General features: G+C 43.7%; 2 protein-coding genes across 9 annotated transcripts in view; one reads left to right on the top strand and one right to left on the bottom strand.

The window, feature by feature from the left end:
* FANCL (FA complementation group L) overlaps positions 1-9,248 on the top strand; it is a 30,788-nt gene extending 21,540 nt beyond the window's left edge. For all 3 annotated transcript variants that reach the window (XM_062609508.1, XM_062609516.1, XM_062609527.1), the window contains 7 exons: positions 4,246-4,396; positions 6,340-6,423; positions 6,979-7,024; positions 7,115-7,196; positions 7,927-8,043; positions 8,605-8,676; positions 9,113-9,248. In XM_062609508.1, coding sequence (XP_062465492.1) covers positions 4,246-4,396; positions 6,340-6,423; positions 6,979-7,024; positions 7,115-7,196; positions 7,927-8,043; positions 8,605-8,676; positions 9,113-9,148 — 588 coding nt within the window. In that variant the 3' untranslated portion in view covers positions 9,149-9,248. The remainder of the gene's footprint in view (positions 1-4,245; positions 4,397-6,339; positions 6,424-6,978; positions 7,025-7,114; positions 7,197-7,926; positions 8,044-8,604; positions 8,677-9,112) is intronic.
* VRK2 (VRK serine/threonine kinase 2) overlaps positions 8,820-19,573 on the bottom strand; it is a 46,712-nt gene continuing 35,958 nt past the window's right edge. For 2 of the 6 annotated variants that reach the window (XM_062609399.1, XM_062609389.1), the window contains exons 10-14: positions 18,738-18,796; positions 16,830-17,011; positions 12,737-12,925; positions 12,256-12,420; positions 8,820-9,451 (exon numbers count right to left, since the gene is read on the bottom strand). In XM_062609399.1, the coding sequence (XP_062465383.1) occupies positions 9,209-9,451; positions 12,256-12,420; positions 12,737-12,925; positions 16,830-17,011; positions 18,738-18,796 (838 nt within the window). In that variant the 3' untranslated portion in view covers positions 8,820-9,208. Of the gene's footprint in view, positions 9,452-11,454; positions 11,550-12,255; positions 12,421-12,736; positions 12,926-16,829; positions 17,012-18,737; positions 18,797-19,573 lie in introns of all 6 variants that reach the window. The other 4 variants (XM_062609421.1, XM_062609426.1, XM_062609407.1 and 1 more) reach the window with 4 other exon arrangements.

Below are 19,573 nucleotides of genomic sequence, written 5' to 3'. Positions count from 1 at the left end.
GAGCTTGGGAAAGTGTTTGAATTGGAATGAACTTAAAGCAGGAAAGAACTGGCATGAGAAGCTACCGGTGATGAGATAGAGGTGAGAATGCAGAGGATAGAAATGAAACAGAAATGTTGCAAAACTACAAGGTAGAAGGTAGGTTCCCCTCAAACAGATAGGTCCAGAACATCTGATTGTCACTGACCAAAGGAGTGCTGTGTATCCCAGCAGTTGTTGAAGTGAGCAGAGGACACATGTAGTCTGATAGCACAGAGGTGCCACTTGGCTCAAAGCTCTCTAAGACTGCTGGAGAATCATCAAAGCTGACGTGTTTACGTCCTGTTTTCCTGTCAAATACCCATTTCAGCTCCATCTCTGCAAATACCCATGCTCGGAAGTGAGGATCACAGCCCTCAAATACACTGAATCGCTGTTCTGTCCAAGGACTCTGTTGGTATAACTTGTACCAGTATCTGACTCTTGCCTCATAGTGTCTTCAGTAACTAGCACTGAATATACACTTGTGGAGAGAGAAAGCTGTCTGTGAGAGTCCCTCACAGTGCTTTTTCACATGGCATCACTGAGTGTGTTCTTTGTTTTCTGCGCTCACAACTTGGAAGTTAAGAAATGTGGAGAAGTGTTGAGTGGTTGAAGCTGGGACTCTGGTCCCAGTTGGTGATGCTGTCATAGAAACAGTCTCCTAAAGCCAGGTGAAGGGATCTTGAGCCCAGTATTCCAACCAACCATTATCACAGTCTGATATTTTTCCATATGAAACTCAGAATGAGGCCATCCAATCTGAAAATGTGTTTTGTGGTAACCTCAGGAATGGTTTTGGGCTGCTCGGTTGCTCTGATGGGCACCATAGAAAGCATTAAAGGAACTGTTGAAAACTTACCAACCTCACACTTGAAAATGCTGCAGTGTGTCCTGGGTCTGTAAGGCTTTCTGAGGAGCTCAGTGCTGTAATGGAGGGGAAGCCAGCTATAGGTGCTGGTGCAAGGTTTATATTGTACATTAAAAATGATAGAATCCCAGCCTGGTTTGTGTGGGAAGGGACCTTAAAGCTCCTCCAGTTCCAACCCCTGCCACGGGCAGGGACACCTTCCACCAGAGCAGCTTGCTCCAAGCCCCTGTGTCCAACCTGGCCTTGAACACTGCCAGGGATGGGGCAGCCACAGCTTCTCTGGGCACCCTGTGCCAGCGCCTCAGCACCCTCACAGGGAAGAGCTTCTGCCTAAGAGCTCAGCTCAGTCTCCCCTCTGGCAGGTTCAAGCCATTCCCCTTGGCCTGTCCCTCCATCCCTTGTCCCAAGCCCCTCTCCAGGTTTCCTGCAGCCCCTTCAGGCACTGGAGCTGCTCTCAGGTCTCCCCTTCAGGAGCCTTCTCTTCTCCAGGCTGCCCCAGCCCAGCTCTCTCAGCCTGGCTCCAGAGCAGAGCTGCTCCAGCCCTCGCAGCATCTCCGTTGCCTCCCCTGGGTAGCATCTTCATTTAGTTTTAAGTTGTTGTGAAAGACAAAGCTCCACAATGTCCTTTTTCTCTAGGGGATGTTTTACCCGATGAGCATGGAAATCCAGCGGATGCCGAGGTCTGGGTTTGCTCATGCTCTGTAGAGCCAGGGAAGCCCCTTACAATATCCTGGGTGATGAATGCCTTATTTTCCAATCACCATTTGACATATTTCTTACAAATTCTTATCCAGTTGTACAAAGGTGACCGGGGAACAAGGAGTTTGTGGTGTTTGACACCGTTCCTGACAACCGTCTTGGTGCATTGTAGACAAAGCAAAAACCCTGATAGTCTTTTCTAGAAGCATTGGGCAATGACCAAAAATCAGTTGGTTAATCAAATAAAAAGGAATGTTAAAGTTTTCATGGTTTGCATGACAAGCATGCAGTGTATTTAAATAGCTATAGATGCATTGATGTATATAGCAGGAGACAGCTGGCAACATCAATGAAGCATGCAAATAAGATCAAATGAACAGCGCATTAAGAAAAAAGAAGAGATTTAACTACCTTTTTAAGGAACATCATTGAAAAATTACAATTAGTATTAAAATTAATTGGATTTTAAAATTTATCTGTGGGTTCTAATCCCTTGATGTTTCCTTTTTCTAGTGAAACCCTTTGAATTCCCAGAAGATAAAGATAAAAATGATTATTAGAGGATTTATCTGGATGTGATAGAGAAAAATGTACAAAATCAAAATGGAAAGCAACTGTTGCAAGGACCAGAAAATTATGCTATTAATTTAAGTGTCATCAGAGCACAAAAGATCACATTTCAGGACTGTGTGAAAATTATTAAAATACTGGAAATAATAGTACTTAAGATGAAGATATTATACCCTAAGATGTGGTTAAGTGACTGACACTACGATATCACTTCAGGTATTATAAAAGTAACAAAATGCTTTTAAAGATAATAAGCGTTACAGTTGGAGATTGGCAGTGTTCACACTCTCCTGTTTAGGTGCTTCCCTACTTTCATATACTCTAATAACAGCAGGGCAAAAAAAAAGGAGCATTTTATTTCCAAGCTACGCTGTTTCCTTCTAAAATGTGCGCACAAAGCCTAAAACCTTGTTCCATACAAAAATCACAGTTCCTCATTGGAGAATGTTCCTATAATTCACTGCTGTTTGTCCAGGTGAGAAAGGAAGGACATCGTCACTAGTGAGTAAAGGAAGCTGTTCTGTGTTTTGTGTTATTTAGAGACTAATACCTCTTCATGACCTATTTAATTTGCTAATCTGGCTAAAAAATACCTGAAAACTGGGAAAAGAATACCTGAAAACTGGGAAAAGAATACCTGAAAACTGGGAAAAGAATACCTGAAATCTGGTAAAAAAAAAAACCACCTGAAATCTGGCTAAAAAATACCTGAAAACTGGGAAAAGAACACCTGAAACCTGGCCCTTGCTACCTCTTTTTGCTTTCAAAGCTTACTTTGCTGTGTCTTTCTCCACATTGCTGAGATCCTCTCGGTTCTCTCCCATCCTTCCTGCTATTTTACTCATGTATTCATTTGCTCACTTGTATTCTGTGTAAACCATTTCAAAACACCCATTGGTGCTCCCAAACAATTCCTCTTTTTCTACTCTTGAGTTCCTCACTACTGAACAATAGAAGAAAACAAGTTACTGGGGAAGAGTTTGTCCCCAGAATGCTTCCCCCCTCCTTGGTCTCCCTTCCCTGCTGCCTTTTCTCCTGTCATAGCTTCACCTCTCCCCACAGAGCCACAGCCCATGGCTCCTCATTCTGTTGCTGCTCTGCCTGTGGCACTTCCCAGTTCCTCCATTGATTCCACAGTGGACTCAAACCCATAGGGGTGTTACTCAAGCAGAACTCCCCTTCCTTCTCCTCCTTTTGTGGTCTTCATCTCCCTTTGGTTCCCTGGAATCAGGTTTGTACCCTGTGGTCCTTGCCTTTGGCAAGTGTTTGCTCTACTTGCAGCAGCCCTTCCCTGTAGGAACAGTCACTGCTTCTGTGCTCAGTGGTCACCAGGACACCTCTTTGCCATTGCTGTTCTGTGTTGTCCTGTACAATGAGAGATCTGATTCCATCTAATCCACTCTCAAATACTGAAATCCCTCAAGTGTAATCCTCTGATTAGGAGACAGTTTCTCCTTCTCTTACCCCATTTACATGGTTTAAAACCTAACGTTAAGTACGTGTTTCTGTACTGCTTAATTTTGAGCTAATTATGACACTGCTAAGCTGCATTTCAGAATCCAAAAACCGAATCAGCTACTTTAGTTATGTGGGTATTTCTGTGTATTTATGGGGTACCACCACCGTGTTGCTCACCTGAAGCAGAGAGAGAAGGTGCTGAATGTGAGATGTTTAATAGTAGACAATGAGGATTTTTACTTTCATTTTACTGTAGTTTGTTACAAGTTACAATGCAATTCGATAGTTACCAGTTTTCTGAGGAGTATAAACCACTGTCAGTTCAAGGTATGGTGTACGTGTATCACAACACATTACAACCACCAGGAGTACGTGTTTGGACTTGGAACCCAGTGTTGTTTCTATTGGAAAACCTGTGAGGTTCCAAGTTTTATGCTACCACAATATAGAAGGACACACACTTGATCTTAATGCTTCTTAAATCACCTGCAGTTTGGTTTTCATGGATATAGAATCACAGAATGGTTTGGATGGGGAGGGACTTAAAGATCACCTAGATCCATACCCCTTATAGATATGACTGTGGGTGAGAACCGTATGAAATTAGTTTTAACTTCTTCTTTTCTTAGAGCTCCTTACTGGACATTTATAATCAGTTCCTGGCAGCATTGGAATCACTGAAAGAATTCTGGGATGCCATGGATGAAATAGATGGGAAGACATGGGTGCTTGAGCCAGAAAATCCCACGCGGGGTGCTACAACAAGAAGAATCGCTATAGGTATGGAAAGATTTAAAGGAATGTGATGGATTTGAGGGGTGCTGTTTGCTTTACTGATCTGAACAGATGGTGTTTCTGGGAGTCAGGAAAATGCAAGGAAGCTCTTAAAACTGGCAAGACACCACTGTCTTCTTTTGTGTGTTAAAAGACCCTGCCCCAGAATGGCCAACCTGGTTTAGGATACCAATTACAGCTTTATGGTGTTACAGAAAACCTACATTTCTCCAGGAAAACTGTGTGTTTGTGAATGATAAACATGGACCTGTCAGAAACTGAGGCTGTGCAGGAGAACTCTAGAAAAACCTGTATTTGTAAGAAAAATCAGCTTAGGTGAAGCCCTTATCTCATTCACAGACCGTTGCTTTAGATTGATCCTGTCCTGGAAGAGGGAAAGGAGTGTCAGAGTGCAGTCAAAAGGGAGAAAAGGGGGTTAAAAGAGGCAGGTGGAAAGGACAAAAAGGAAGAGAAGAGAGGAGATTGGAGGCTTACACTGTGAACTGTTCGATTCATATGCTGATGACTGGCATTTAAGGTCTGAGTATCTATGGGATAAGGAGGCTTCTAATGGCAGGGGCGAAGCTTGCTGCTGTCAGAGGGTAGAGAAGGGAGGGAAATGTTACTTTTGAAAGAAGAGTTCTGATTTTTAGCTTAAATCCAAAACATCAAGAGGATATTGGAGAAATGTGAGAACACACAATGGGCCGAAACAGACCTGAGTTGTGAGGAAGGAATGGAGCCAACGGGATGCTGAAACTGCTCCATCCCCAGGGACAGAGGGAAGGGACAGGCAAGGAAAGGTTCAGCAGCTGTGGGTTGGACACCGCTTTTCTGTGCGTGGCTTTGTCTTGGTTCCATTGTATCTTGACACAGACTAAGGAAAAGCCTCAGGAGGCACCTCAGAGGAGATCAGGGGAGGGCACTGTGGACTGGGAGCCCTTTGTCAACAGTCACAGTCTTTGGTTAGGACTGGATTTCATTCATTCCAGTGTCTTCAGGGAGGGGAAGCCTCATGTACTTCTTAATTATGAAAACACATTGGACTTCACCTGGTTTTATTTAGAGAAGAATTTGCCGTGAGGTTTTTAACCTGGATCCAGACCATTTTGGGGCTGTTTACCCTTTAGGAATACACAGCCCTTCCGAGGGTGAGCGCACCTTGTGCAAGGACATTAGCCACTTCAGGCGTAAGCCATTGTTCACTCCATCAGTGAGTGCATCACTGCATCACTGAGTGTGTGTGCTGCAGAGGGGACTGACTTCTACTGCTTAAAATTGGTTTTAGGCTTCTCTTTTTGACTGTAAAAGATAACAAGGAATTAATAATAATTACATCTCCACTAAGATTTCAACTGGATTCTCATCTGGCTTGAGTTTGATCAGTCAGAAATAAGTTGAAGTGTTAAGGTTAAGACTTAAAGAAATTCAAGACTGGTGGGGTTTTTTTTCAGTCAGTTGCTATTTTTATTTACAGCCCATTGAAATGTAAATATTTCCTATAGAGACTGATACTTTGTACAGTTAATAGAGATACCTACCAACTGTTATCATTTAGCGTAACGAAAATGAGTCTGGATTAAAACAATCATAGAATCCCAGACTGGTTTGGGTTGAAGGAACCTTAAAGCTTATGCACTTCGAACCCCCTGCCACGGGCAGGGACACCTTCCACTAGAGCAGCTTGCTCCAAGCCCGTGTCCAACCTGGCCTTGAACACTGCCAGGGATGGGGCAACCACAGCTTCTCTGGGCACCCTGTGCCAGCGCCTCAGCACCCTCACAGGGAAGAGCTTCTGCCTTATCTCCAACCTGAACTTCCCCTGCTTCAGTTTGAACCCATGAAATGAACCCATTTAAAACTGCTCCTAAAGAAAGGTTATGTTCCTATTTTGACACAAACACTTGCCTGCCAAGCAAAGCCCCCAGTGACTCTTGTGCTCTCTGTAGGGAACAACGTCTCTGTGAGTGTGGAGGTGGATCCTCGGCACCCAGCCATGCTCCCCGAGTGCTACTTCCTCGGGGCAGATCACGGTAAGAGCACAGACCTGCACTGCTAGTTTCTCTTCCAGAATCACATCTCTGCTGAGCACGCACTGTGGCAGACTCCTGGCGTAAACTGTACTTACCCAGAGCTGGGGATTAAGCTGAATGGGTGTGGAAGAGGGTTTTACACAGTGGATGCTGGGGGTTTAACAACCTAAATCCACAGCACGCTGGTTTGCTCTGCGAGTGATGCTGGTTTTCCAGTGCTTTCCTGGCACTATGTTTCCCTGTGTCCTACAGATTACCCATCATGTTTATATTGGAATAGCACTGCATATGTCCTAATAGTGTTTGAAAATACTTCAGTCTTTTACTCTGTGTCCCACAGCTTTTTGCCACTTTTAAAGGTAATGCAACCCTATCTTCAGCAGTGTGGTATTTAAAATGATAGTGCAATGAATTCCCCAAACTAAAAGCAGTCACTGACTTACGTAGTTCAAGCGATTAAACCCCAGCCCATGCTTTCTTCTCCAGTGCTGGTATCTGAGGGGGGAAGCAAAAGGGATGCTAAAGGTATGTAATGAGTTATGTGTTGTATTGCAGCGGTTAACCCCTTGAGAACCAAGCTGAACGACAACATGCACTTGTGGTAAGTACCTTTAAAGAGCACAGCTTTGAAACTGAAATGGAATTTGCCCTTCCTCGTGTTGACTTTTCTCTCTCTCGATCCTACCTGCAGGGATCCAGAAATCAGTTTATTGCAAAACTTGAAAGGCCTCTTAGAAATCGATTTCCCCTCTCGTGCTGTGTTAGAGAAAAGTGTAAGTTGCTTTTTGGTAATGCTCAGTCGTTATTCCTGAATAAGTAACAGTTAAATGGTCACTTTACAACTGCCAGCAAAAAGAAGAGACTTAGAGGAGAGGTAATGGCATTAATATATTGTCATAAGGACTTCTGGACTTCAAGCAACAATTGTCAGAGCTTGTTAACCCCTGATTAGAGGTGCTCACTTCCCTGTGGCCTTCCTAGCAGTGAGGCCATTAATAACAGGCTTCGCTATTAAAAGGGAAGGAGGAAGTTCCAGAGTAGCTAATGAGATGTGGCAAACCCAAACATTCTGTTATGGATGCTGATGACTTAAGTTCTAATGAGGTGGAGCTGCTCAGGGGGGACAAGAGGCCATCCAAATAGCACTGCAACACTGGATTATCAGCTTTGCTTCCACTTGTGGAATTCTGACATTAATATCTGACTGAGGGTTATGCCTGATGCTCACATGTAATGACAAATCATTGTGTTTGAGGAAAAAGAAACAACAGAGTATGAAAATGCCTGTCAAAGTAGATGTAATTCAGTGAGGGGATAAAATACAACCTGGCTTCAGATGCACAAGGCTTCAATAGTCTCAGTTTATGCCATGAGGGTATAAACGTACTGATTGAAAGCAAAACTTGCAAAAGCAGAGACCAACAGATGAACGTGTTGGCTGTGTTACCAGCTCTGTTTCTTCCTTTGGGTGGGCCTGTAAGCTAAACCATGTTGTGTTGTAAGGATTTTGCCAAGGACTGTGGGATCTGCTACGCCTATCGCCTCAAGGGCACTACTCCAGATCAGGTGTGTGATGACCCCCGCTGTGGACAACCCTTCCACCAGGCTTGTCTGTATGAGGTACAGTAACAGGACAGACTTTGTTCATTGCCTGTCAGACTCTGGAAAACAAGTGTTGCCCTCTCGAATTTCAGAAGCAGCAAAGTCCTTGAAGGAGTGTTACAACCACCACAGCCTCTTTGAGTCATAGAGCCGCAGAGTGGTGTGGGCAGGGCACCTTCCACTAGAGCAGCTTGCTCCAAGCCCCTGTGTCCAACCTGGCCTTGAACACTGCCAGGGATGGGGCAGCCACAGCTTCTCTGGGCACCCTGTGCCAGTGCCTCAGCACCCTCACAGGGAAGAGCTTCTGCCTAAGAGCTCATCTCAGTCTCCCCTCTGGCAGGTTCAAGCCATTCCCCTTGTCCTGTCCCTACATCCCTTGTCCAAAGCCCCTCTCATCTTGTAACCCCACACATCAGGCATAAGCTGTCTGTGAAGGGGAACCTGCCTCACTTTGTGCTCACATGGACTCTGCCTTGACACACACCATGAACTCTGTTTGGGAGAAATCCCCAGTAATAGGTAGTTCTTAAATTTGATATGAAACAAATGTGAATTCTAATCCACTTAATTGTGTTGCAGTGGCTACAAGGTCTTCCTTCAAGCAGACAGAGCTTTAATGTCATCTTTGGTGAATGTCCATATTGTAATAAGGTAAGGAAAGGCAAAAAATGAGTGATTGAATTAAACCATGAGTGGTAGCTCAGGTACAGGCAAAACCAGTAACAAAGTCTTTTCTAAAATGGAATTTGTGGCTATGATCTTCCCTTTATACTGTGGAATAAAGAGAGGAAAAGTAAATTCCCACACATTTAACGCACTGGGATTTACCCAAAGGTTTGCTGAAACAGCACAAGTTACCAACACAGCGGTGTCAGTAATTCAGTCTCACACCCTGTTGTATTTCACGATACATTTCTAATATTGCTGTAGCAAAGGTCCAGTTTCACAAATAAAGCAAAAAGAAATCCCACCGCTTGTGACAGAGACGAGCCTTGTACACATGGTTTAGTGCATGTGTAACTACGGAGTGCGGGACTTGCCTGGGAAGGATCTGTATTGACAGCGTTACTTAAACATCTTTTTCAAGCCACTGACGTTGAAATCTTCAACGAAGAAACTCTGAGAAGAAACTGTGTGATGGGAGCACCACCACACGTGCACTGAAGCCCCCGAGATGGTGCCATCAAAGAAAATACAAGGAAAGTACTATCAGCAGCAGGAGTACAAGTACTGCTGTAGTGTAATGGTACGTTCTGTCAGTAAATGCAAGCCTAAATGCAGTAGGAAGCGAAGGACGAGTGAAGTCAGAACCAGTTTCTTGCCATGGCAGTGGGTGATGCACAGTTAAGAGTCGATGGTGTTCCTTTCTGGGCTCTGAGAATAGTGCTTGGGGGGTGAATGGGGGCAATTCTCTTGCAGGGTATTTCTGCAGGGGAAAAAATAGTAATCATTAAATTTAATATTGAGATGTGAATCGGAAAAACAAGGATGCCAAAGAGGACATCCAGTTATCCTAAAGGAAGCAATACCAGTCTTGCAAAGCCTCAGCTCTGGCATTTCTAGGTACAAGTATACTGTATATTAAGTGTATAACATTAGGTATGATTAAACATCTTCTCCAGAGCCATCTCTATACTGAAGTCTCCAGAGCCGTCCTCTATATTTTACTGAATTCAACAGCTGAAATTCTTCTCTATCTTTAACTTGTTCCCAAAACTGTCAATATTTAAGTCTTTACAGTGTTTACATATGTAATGTATAAAACTACACTTTTTATTAGTGTTCCTGCTAATAAAGCTTTAGCCTGGAAACCCTCAACCTGAGTCTGAAGTCTGATTTGCTGTTTTAATTTGTGCAGGTTTTGCCTTTCATGGTGAAGCCAAACTTGTGATTTATACAGACAGCATGACTCTGTAGTATTTATGTGGGGTCAGTTCTAGTTGGCTGGGGGATTTTAGGTCTCCAGGAGCAATGTCATCCTTAGCTTACCCTTTTAAATCTCCTTTCTGGGAGGAAAGGAAATCCATCAGAAAGGAATCTGTCTCTCACACATCCCAGACTTAGCCATTTTTTCCACTGTCCCTCAGCAAAACTTTCAGCTTTGGTTTCCTTTCCCATTCTCAATAGGTAATTTTTTAGCAATACAGCCCTTAATTTCAACCTCAGCAATAGGAGAAAATCTGCATCTTTCTAATATAAAATTTCCTGTCTTCCTGTTTTATTCCTCTTTCAGATTACTGACAGACATCTGTTTCTTTTCTTTTAACTAAATATGGGCCCCATCTGATAGACACTAGTACATCCACCGTGAAGGCAGCTCATAGGTTATTTGTCTTCCCTGCTTTTTGTTGTTTCCATATTGTTTTAATTAATAGATGTTTATTATAACGATATATCATTATAATAGATATTACCTGTCTTCCTCATTTTGTCTTTCCCAGTTCATCTCTCCCAAGTGTCCTACCCTTCTTGTCCTCCTCCTCTCAGTCAGGTGTTCTCCTTTCAGCATAGCAGTGTTTCCTGTTTTAATTGATACCTAGACTATAGCTGCTTTCCAGCAGCCCCAGCTATGTGGCATTTGCCTGTTCTTCCCCCAGAGATACACCACGGAGGAAGAGAACTTCCCCTCCATGCTCTCTGTTCACACCTTCAGTTGCACCAGGGCCACCATTCCATCTTGGTGCCCGAGTCAGAGCATGGTGCCTGCAGTTACCTGCTCCACAGCTGCCTGGCCGAGGTGTGTGGCATTGCTCTCTGCAGGACCCTTGTTAGCTTCACCCTCCAGCTCCTGCATGGACCAGTGCATTTTTCCCTGCTTTGTAGATGACCCTTTTTTCCCAACCTCAGTTCTCTACACTGTCTATATAGCACTGCTTTACCAACCTCCTCAATTATGAAAGGAAGGGAGAGGAGTCTGCAAAACAAACTAGTGCAATCCTGCCTTTTTTCCTTCCCCATTTGAATATCTTAACTGTTACCCGACATCCATTTTAACTCCCATCTTATTGACAATATTCAGTGAGTACCCCAGAATGACTACACAGATGCAGCATTATTAATCAGATTGGAACAGCAGCTTTCCCTTTATAAAGACTAAATAAAGCCACAAATACAATATAAATACCAAACCCTCTGGGGGAAACCCAAAGCCCCAGGTTACTCACTGGAGTCAAGATCTACAACCCATACTTACTTTATGCTTGCTATTGCACTGAACAGGGGAAGTTACACCAGCTCTTTTTCCTCCCTATGTCATGCTTGGAAACCTAGATCTTGCTCCTTTTCCATATCTACTTCTTTCTTAGGACTATAGTCCTAAGTAGCACTGGAATATCTACTGCAAAGCTGTACGTGTTACTTTGAGTCACTGCTGTGTCAGGTCTCTGGCTACCTTGCTGTCAGCACATCTCCAGACCCCACTCTGCTCACCACTTGACTGCCTGATGCTCTCGGGTACAGCTGTGCTTTTCCTGCTTCCCTCTCCCAGCTTGTACTGGAGTCTCCAGGCAGTGACCAGCAAACTGCTTGAAGCAAAGAATCGTGTGTTAATCACAAAGCTCTCTTTAAAGGTGCGGTTTTGTGCTTATCAGCAATCGGCTGCATTTCACAAGCTATTTTTCTATCTGAAAGAACCCCAGAGGAGCATCCCTTTGTTACAACACACATTTAACTCCACAGAAACAGCACAGGGTGATTACCAACATGTGCTTAGTTCTGCATTAGTTTTACTAAACCTTGATTAACTTCTTTCATCAACTTTTTCATGTACAGCTGCAGAGTAAGACTGAACACATCCATTCAGCCCTTCCTTTTATGTGGTAAATTACCAGTAATATATGAGGTGAGTTAGTTAACTGCTAAAATCCTCAAATTAAGAAGTGAGAATTTAAGAACTTACTTGAAGAGTGCTATGAAGTTTTCCACTATGAAGAAAAGGAAACTACTGCAGTAAGAAATATTCTACCAAGAAAACAAAGGGAGACTCATTTCCCAACACTTCTAACACATGACCCACACTGCAGCACTTTACAAGTGAACTATAGAGAAACCGGAATGTTAGTTTCCTAACAGCAGGACCAAGCAACTACCCAAACTTTGAGTGTTTGTGGCCAGCGTCTCCTTTGTACACATTGAGTTTGGGCTCAGTTTGGGTGGTGTGAGGTTAGTGCTGTCTGAAACTCCTCGCATTCAGGGTGCCGTGCCTGTTGTCAGGGGCCACCAAACCCTCACCTTCTGTGCCCGGTTGGGCTCCCAAATCGTGAGTGGCCTCTCCTCAGGCTGGAAGTGCTGGCGGGTCACCCGAGCACGGGGCCTGCTCAGCCCGTTGGGTTCTTCCTCTTTCACCTTGTTTTGCTTCTGTGGCACTGGTTCCAGGGAAGGCTTCAGGAAGGGACCCTGTTGAGGCACACACAGCAGTTCTGTATGCTGGGCTGAGTAACGTTCAACACCACCACAGGTACCATCCTGCTACTTGGACCTGTCAGGTGTAAGTAGTGCTCTGATTGCACTTAGTCATTGTGCTTACAAGGAACTCAGTTTTATGTTTGGACTAACAGGAGCCAGGAAGCAGTTGCCACCTTCTGGAGCCTAGGACAGAGCACTTGGCTCTTCAAGCACTCCTCTTCCTTGCCCACCCCAAAAGGTAGACATGAAGCTAAAGGAGCAGCCAAGCTCCAGATGCCACAAAGCACTGCAGTGCCCAAATCCTCACCTGCTGAGGCTTTGTTTGGTGAAGCCTCCTGTTTAATCTACTTGGCTTTTCTTCATCATGGGGGTGTTTGTTTGTTGCCCCAGCACAAGCTCTGTTTTGGCAGACGTATTCCTCATATTCCTCACCTTCCATCTTCTTTTGCTTCTGCTGAACTGGTTTTGGCTTAGGCTTTGGTAAGCGAACCTGCTGATGGACAGTAAACAGGTTTGTACAGTGAAAAAGTGTTTCAAAAGGGAAAGCATTCCACCTTCAGTACTGAGAACACAGAACAAGAGAAAGCTTTCATCTCTCAAAAGAACTGTTTTCATATCAATAAATGCCTCCTTTGAACAGCACAAAGTTGAAACTTGGAAAGAATGCTCTAAAATAAACTTCAGGTATGGATTTCAGGCCATTCACTAGCAACCTTCACTGGGGATGAAGCCAGGAGGTCACTGGGTCATTGACAAGTAGAGCTGGAGGCATTTCATGTCACTGAACTGAGTGGCCAAAGCCCCAAAAGCAAGGTAACCACGAAGTGTTCTGACTCTGGTAATCTAATTTCAGAGTGAAGGGTTATATTCCCAAAGATGTAAGTGAGGAGCACACAGTGAATAGTTGCTTGAGTTAACACAAGCTTTTTCCAGTGCTGCTCGAAGCAGTAAGTATCAAATGATGCCTGGTTTTGGCTTTTGTGCCTTGGAAGACAAACATAGCCAAAACAGAGGCTGTATGCCACATGCCTTTGGTACTTCTGGCACACCAACAGCCCTCTCACTGTAACGTTTGCATATGGGCCTCTGCAGCAGCTGGATCCAAATACAGCCCTTGAAATAATGAGCTGCTTTTCTGTACTGCAAATTAAATACATGCAGGAGATAGAACCTGCACAAATAGAAGTGCCAGTGGGCACTTCTTGTATTGCTTAATCCAAAGCACCTTTTAAGAACATAAACCAGAGCTCTGCTCTGTGAAAATCGCTCACGTTCAGTGACGTGAAGGTGTATCTGAACAACTCAAGCTAGTTTTGGGCTACCTCAGGACATAACACTGCAGCTGGCCTCAGAAATGGAGATGCCCAGGGGAGTCTCAGTGCCACACTGACCCTTACCTGAATGCAGGGACCCAAGCTGCTTGTGTCAGTGCATCGAGCCAGAACAGCTCATCTTGCTGACAGCTCTGGTGTCTTCACAATGTAGATACATACCCCAAGTGACAGCATCGCTTTCAAAGCAGGGCTTGTGGCACTAGTGAAAATATATGTGTTTTATCCCTAAAACTTGCCATATTCCATACTAATATAACTGACAAGCCATTAATTTTCACTATCAGATCTACAAACTGCAGCAAGGCCTCAGCTGGCCTCACCACACTTCAGCTGGCCCTAATGCCAATGCTTCCACTGCAGGTGAAAATGCTGAAAATATTTATCCAGTGCCAAAGACTGGGGAAAACAAGTTTGATAATTAATGCAATTAATATTTTATCACCTATGTTTGGTGTGTGATTGGAACAAAGAGCCAGGACGTAGGCGCTGCTACCCTTTTTATGTCACCTCGAGATTAGATTCATGTGTTATACACAGGGAGCTGCATCTGAAAACTCATGTTCTGTAGCAATTCCTATTCACGCCTCCTTCAAGCAGCTTGTGCTACAAGATCCCCTTATTGGTATTTACGGGTGTTTACTGGTGTTCAGAAGGGAATTAACCCCAAATCACCTCTTCCCTGTGTACCACACTGGTACAAGTGGCTCTGACAGGTCATCTGGAGGCAGATTCTGCTCGTAAGCAAGAAGTGAGGAGACAGGGGATTGTTTGTAGTGGCTCCCACTATTCTGAGGTTGCCTCTTTAATGGGAGAAGTGTTTGGTGACTAAAAGGAGAGGTGGAAAGGGAACGCAGAGATGAAAAGCATCAGACCAAGGATAACTACAGACAGTGCTGAGAAGAGATGCAGTGGGAAGTGCCTGCCTGTCATCGAACACTTTGTCAGGGCTGTAGCACCGGAGTGCACCAGGCCTTGGCTATCCTCGACAGCCTGAAAAACAGGATTTTCTGCACACAGCAGTAAATTTAGACAAAGTTCAGTTCTCTCCTCTCCCTACTTGTATTTAAGTACTCCTGAAGTCCTTGGAATAACCCTAGAGATCTCTCTGCAGCTGTTCTGCAGTGGATGTTACAGGAAACATGTACACATAAGCGGCAGAACTGGCTGAAGAAACACACTCAAGTGAAAAATAGGTGATGGCTGGAGCAGCGCTACTGTACTGAGGATCAAGACACTCAGCATTAAACATTCCTCTGAAGCAGTGATGACAGGTGCCAGGATTTAGTAATATGCAGACACACTCTGATCTTGTTCTTGGCCATCAAAACCAATTCCGCTTAGCCCTACAGCGCAAGAGCGTTGATCGCTGACACCCCTCATGCACAGGTTTCACAGTGGGGTTGTGCACCTGCAAATAGCAAGAGCTACAGCAGCTTTTACAGGCTGGAAGGTCAGGATCATCTTTTCTGCCAGCACAGCCATGTCTTAGGGCAGGGAATAAGAGGAAAATAGATTGACTATTCAGTATCTGACTAAGAAATCAAAGCCTCCTGTGATGCAGAGATCCGGGATGGGGTCACTGCTGGCTGATCCCTCAGTTGTGTTCAGAAAACAGTGCAAACTTTATTTAAAGCTTCTCAAATCAGTGAGGACAAAGTGGTCACCAGCATAACAAGAGACATAATGTCCCTGAAACAGCGTTTGGGCTTGTTAAAAGTAAACCTCCAAGTGATAAACCCAGAAAAGTCAATAAAATTGCTAAAATAAGTCTGTGTAATTACCAAGATCAAAACCCAGTGGCTTTTTATTAAACATGAACTTTTGTTCTGCCTCCCATCATACGTAAATAGTGCTGACAATTGGTTTGTGAGGCACTTGCTACAATAAAATGTAATTGTATCATGAGAGAAAGGTGACAATCAGGAGATCATGAAAAAATTACATATTCTCACTGGTGGTTAATTAGCCATGCAAAACCCCCTCAAACAGATATTCTCTTCTATTAGGAATGATTACTATGCAGGCCTACAGATGTCAATACCACAGTCATTCAAATACTTCTTTCCCTACTAATTGAAGGTTGTAAAGCTCTGGTGCCAAGGTTTTGCTTCCAAAGAGCTAATTTATGACTAGAAGGATATTTTATGTCTTCAGTTGCAGCAGCTACAAAACTCAGCAAATCAGAACCATCTGTGCACTGATACTTGAATCACCATTCATCTTGCAGCCGATCAGTCACATTAGTTTGCATCCTGCATTCTTGGCTCACGTACACTTGTGATGGTCCAAAGTTCACCAGAAATATTAGGAATGAGCAGGACCCTGACCCTGCCTTATTGCCCACGTAGCTGAGACAGGAGCAGGGCTCTTGCATACAGGGGGTTTCCAGGCAGAGGTATGACGGGACTGACATTTCATGGCAAGTCCAGTAAGATTGTTAATTACCTCCATCTCCCTTTATTAAAGCACAGCTTTATTAACCACATAGTTTCAGACTTAAAAGCACAAGAGGAAAATAGAACACGATAGCTGCCACTTCCCAATTCAGTGTCAGCGCATCACATAGTGCTGCATACCAATCGCACAGTTAAACCCTAGGATAATGCCTCCTCCCCATCAGTGGCTGCAGGAGGGTGAAGGCAAATGACAAAGAACGGTTTGAAAGGGAGAAAATGAATTAAATGCTTTCACTAATAAAGGTAACTTTGCTTTTAATCTGGAGCAAAGGAAAAACGTGGCATTCGGGCTCATCTTCGAGATGTTAGTGAACAAAGTCCTTGACTTCCCCATTATCCTGAAAGTAAATCATTCTCCACAGACCTACCGCTTTGAAGCCAGAGGCTGTAGGTCAAAAGGACTCATGACAGTTCTTCCTCCTTAAGGGCTGACATCCCACATTTTAGCAGAGCCAGGGGAAACAGGAATTAACAAACATGGTGTATTTAAGGCAAAAGAACTGCTGTGTCAGTCTCATTTTGAGATCTTAAACTATTTCCTCTCCTGCAAAAGAAAAGGCAACAATCAAACAGGAGATGTCAGAAATAATCCCAGAACTGCCTGCCTTACTTTGGACACTTTAGGAGCAGTGTGATTCCGTGTGCACGCTGGAGCGGAAAATTCCAGAGGGCCATCATAGCGAATTCCGCTTGACTCCAGTCCATCCAGCAGGATTTTCTTGAGCACTTCATACTTTGGCTTCTCATCATATGCTAAGCCACAAACACATGCCAAGAATTTGGAGAGTTCACCTGTGGAGCATATTTTAATGTACAGTTCACTTGGTGTGGACTTAGAACTTCAGAAAGAATTTCATGCCAAAATGGATGCAAATCCTACACTGGAAATGAGATGACACTACTCAGGACACAGACCTGACAATATCTGATCATGTTTGGATGCGAAAGGAAAAGAAGACTTGGGTAAACAAGGTAACCCTTATGGATAAACAAAGAAACCCTTAAGGGCCGCATCTTGTCATGTATTAATTCATGTAGCACCAAAAGTTATCCAAGGATAAAAATTAATCAAAATACTTTATCAATATTGATAGTTGTGTGTAAAATAGAAGCATTTTATATTTGATAGGTTGTAATACCCCTTTAAATATTAACTACTGTCAACAGCACTTTTAATCTGCATAGATATTGTACTTCAAATGCTTTGGAAAAAAAAACGGGTGTTGGTTTTTACTTCTAATACTTGGGTTTGAGATTGCATCCTAAAGCAGCAGCATTATTTTGCTGTCATTACCAAATGGTTCTAGACAGAGAGGCCATTCAGGTTAGATACAAAGGAGTTCTCTACTGTGAGGCTGGTGAGGTGCTGGCAAAGGTTGCCCAAAGAAGTGATGAACACTCCCTCCCTGCCAGTGTTCAAGGCCAGGTTGGACAGAGCCTTGGATAACATGGTCTAGTGTGAGGTGTTCCTGCCCATAGCAGCAGGTTGGAACTGAATGATCTTAAGGCCCTTCCCAACCCAAACCAGCCTGGGATTCTATGATTCTATGAATGGGCAGAAATAACGCTGGCAGGAGAAATGTACAGGGAAGAATCAAACCTTTCTTTCAGTTGAAGACCCACACGTATCCTAAGACTCGAGAACAACACCAGATATTAGCATCTGGTAAATCCCAGAAGTAAAAATTTGTTAAATACGTATGCACATCATGGATATAGTTTATGTAATAGATGATGTGTTCCAATAATTCCTGATGAGAATAATGTTGACAAAATAAGTGAATAAATCCCAAAGGGACATTGACTTTTGAAGGAAATTTAGGTTTTTCCCTGAAATACTTTAGTATTTCAGTGAAGGAAGAACAAGACAAACCATCCATTCACTTGCTTTTTCACTCTGAATACTGAGCAATAAACCTTTTGTAGACAGTTGCTTACTATTTCCATACCAACAGCTACTTCTGTTTCTAAGATAGGCACTGCTCCCTCACACCTTGAATTACACATGGCTGAGGTCCCTTATGTCACTCTATGGCACGCACCACAGATGAGACTGATGAAGCTTTTTTATACGACCTCACACTAGGGTTGAAAACACAGCCCTCAATGGCTATTTCATCTCCTTAGTGCTTGTTTATGGGATAATGCAGGAAAGCAGCAGAAAAAGACTTCCTGTGACACATTCCAAGCATCTCCTATCAGCAAGCTAAATACAGACAGTGCAGGCTGAATCCTTCTCTTGGCTAGGTATGGGTAAGAGTGGCGTACACAGGCTTGACAGGAAGAGGTTTGTTCAAGGATGCCTTCCGCTTGCACACAACAGTTCGCCCTACGACTGGTCATACTGCACCAACTCAGGCTTTAAGGGTCAAACCTTTGCAATTGATGTAAGTGAAGACTTTGTTAACTTTGTGTTACTTTTACTCTACTTAATCTTCACCCCCCAAATAGAGTAAGACACAAGTATTTTCTGTAACAGGCTAAAGAGCTATGTGGTACATAGTGCAAGTACACTTACGACAGCTGCTTCCAGAAGAATCCCATTCCATCACTGAATCTGGGAGCTCATCCATAAGCCTGAAACAACAGGAGAGTGCAACAATTTAATGTGGTTTTGGAGCAGGTGATTCTTCATTTGGGATTTAGGAAGACAGCAAGTCTCAATTCCAAACAGAGTGGACCTCCGGGATAGCTAATGATTCACAGGGCTGCTTTTAAAACAAAAATCTCCTTTTACCAGCTATAGTTTTAACTCTTTGGAGACTGCTGATTTCACCAAGATGGGCTTACAGTCTGCACTTTAACATGAAGTTTTTCTTTGCAGCTCTTTTAAGCTTTCTAGACAGATAAAGCAGCATCCTTGGAGCTGAAATGGCTTGTTCTGATTTCAGCTCAGTGATTAATGTCTGTATTTTGGAATTTAAGAGGCAGTACTGCTCTGCCTACAAGTCATTTGGCATCAGGTCCTTTCTGCCACGCAGCTCATGGGTGATGGCTGTCAAAATTACAAACAGGCCTGACAGGGCTGAAAGGGGAGAGGGATGTTAACTGACCTCAAGCTCCATGGACTTCATAAACCAAAGGGCAATGCCACTGGTGTACTTCCTATCTACCCAGGAACAGCAATAGCCAAGAAGGATGGTGCTAAGAATCAATCACACCCTAAAAGCAAATGAAGTAACAGCAGCTCTCATCTTTGTGTAAGCATGAACCAGAAGCATCTCCTAGGCCTCTGGGCACCTGAACAAGCCCCTTGCTCTGAGGAAGTGAAATTATCACCTCAGTCTGGCTGCTAATCCTATTAAAGGATCCCTCTGTTTGTTTAAAGGAGCCATAAAGCTCCACCAATAAGTA

The sequence above is a fragment of the Pezoporus occidentalis genome, unplaced genomic scaffold (assembly GCF_034315485.1).
Source record: "Pezoporus occidentalis ecotype Australia unplaced genomic scaffold, CSIRO_AGI_Poc_V1 ctg10, whole genome shotgun sequence".
In the NCBI taxonomy this organism is placed as follows: domain Eukaryota; kingdom Metazoa; phylum Chordata; class Aves; order Psittaciformes; family Psittacidae; genus Pezoporus; species Pezoporus occidentalis.
Note: the sequence above shows the minus strand (reverse complement) of the source record. Positions and strands in the feature narration are given on the sequence as shown.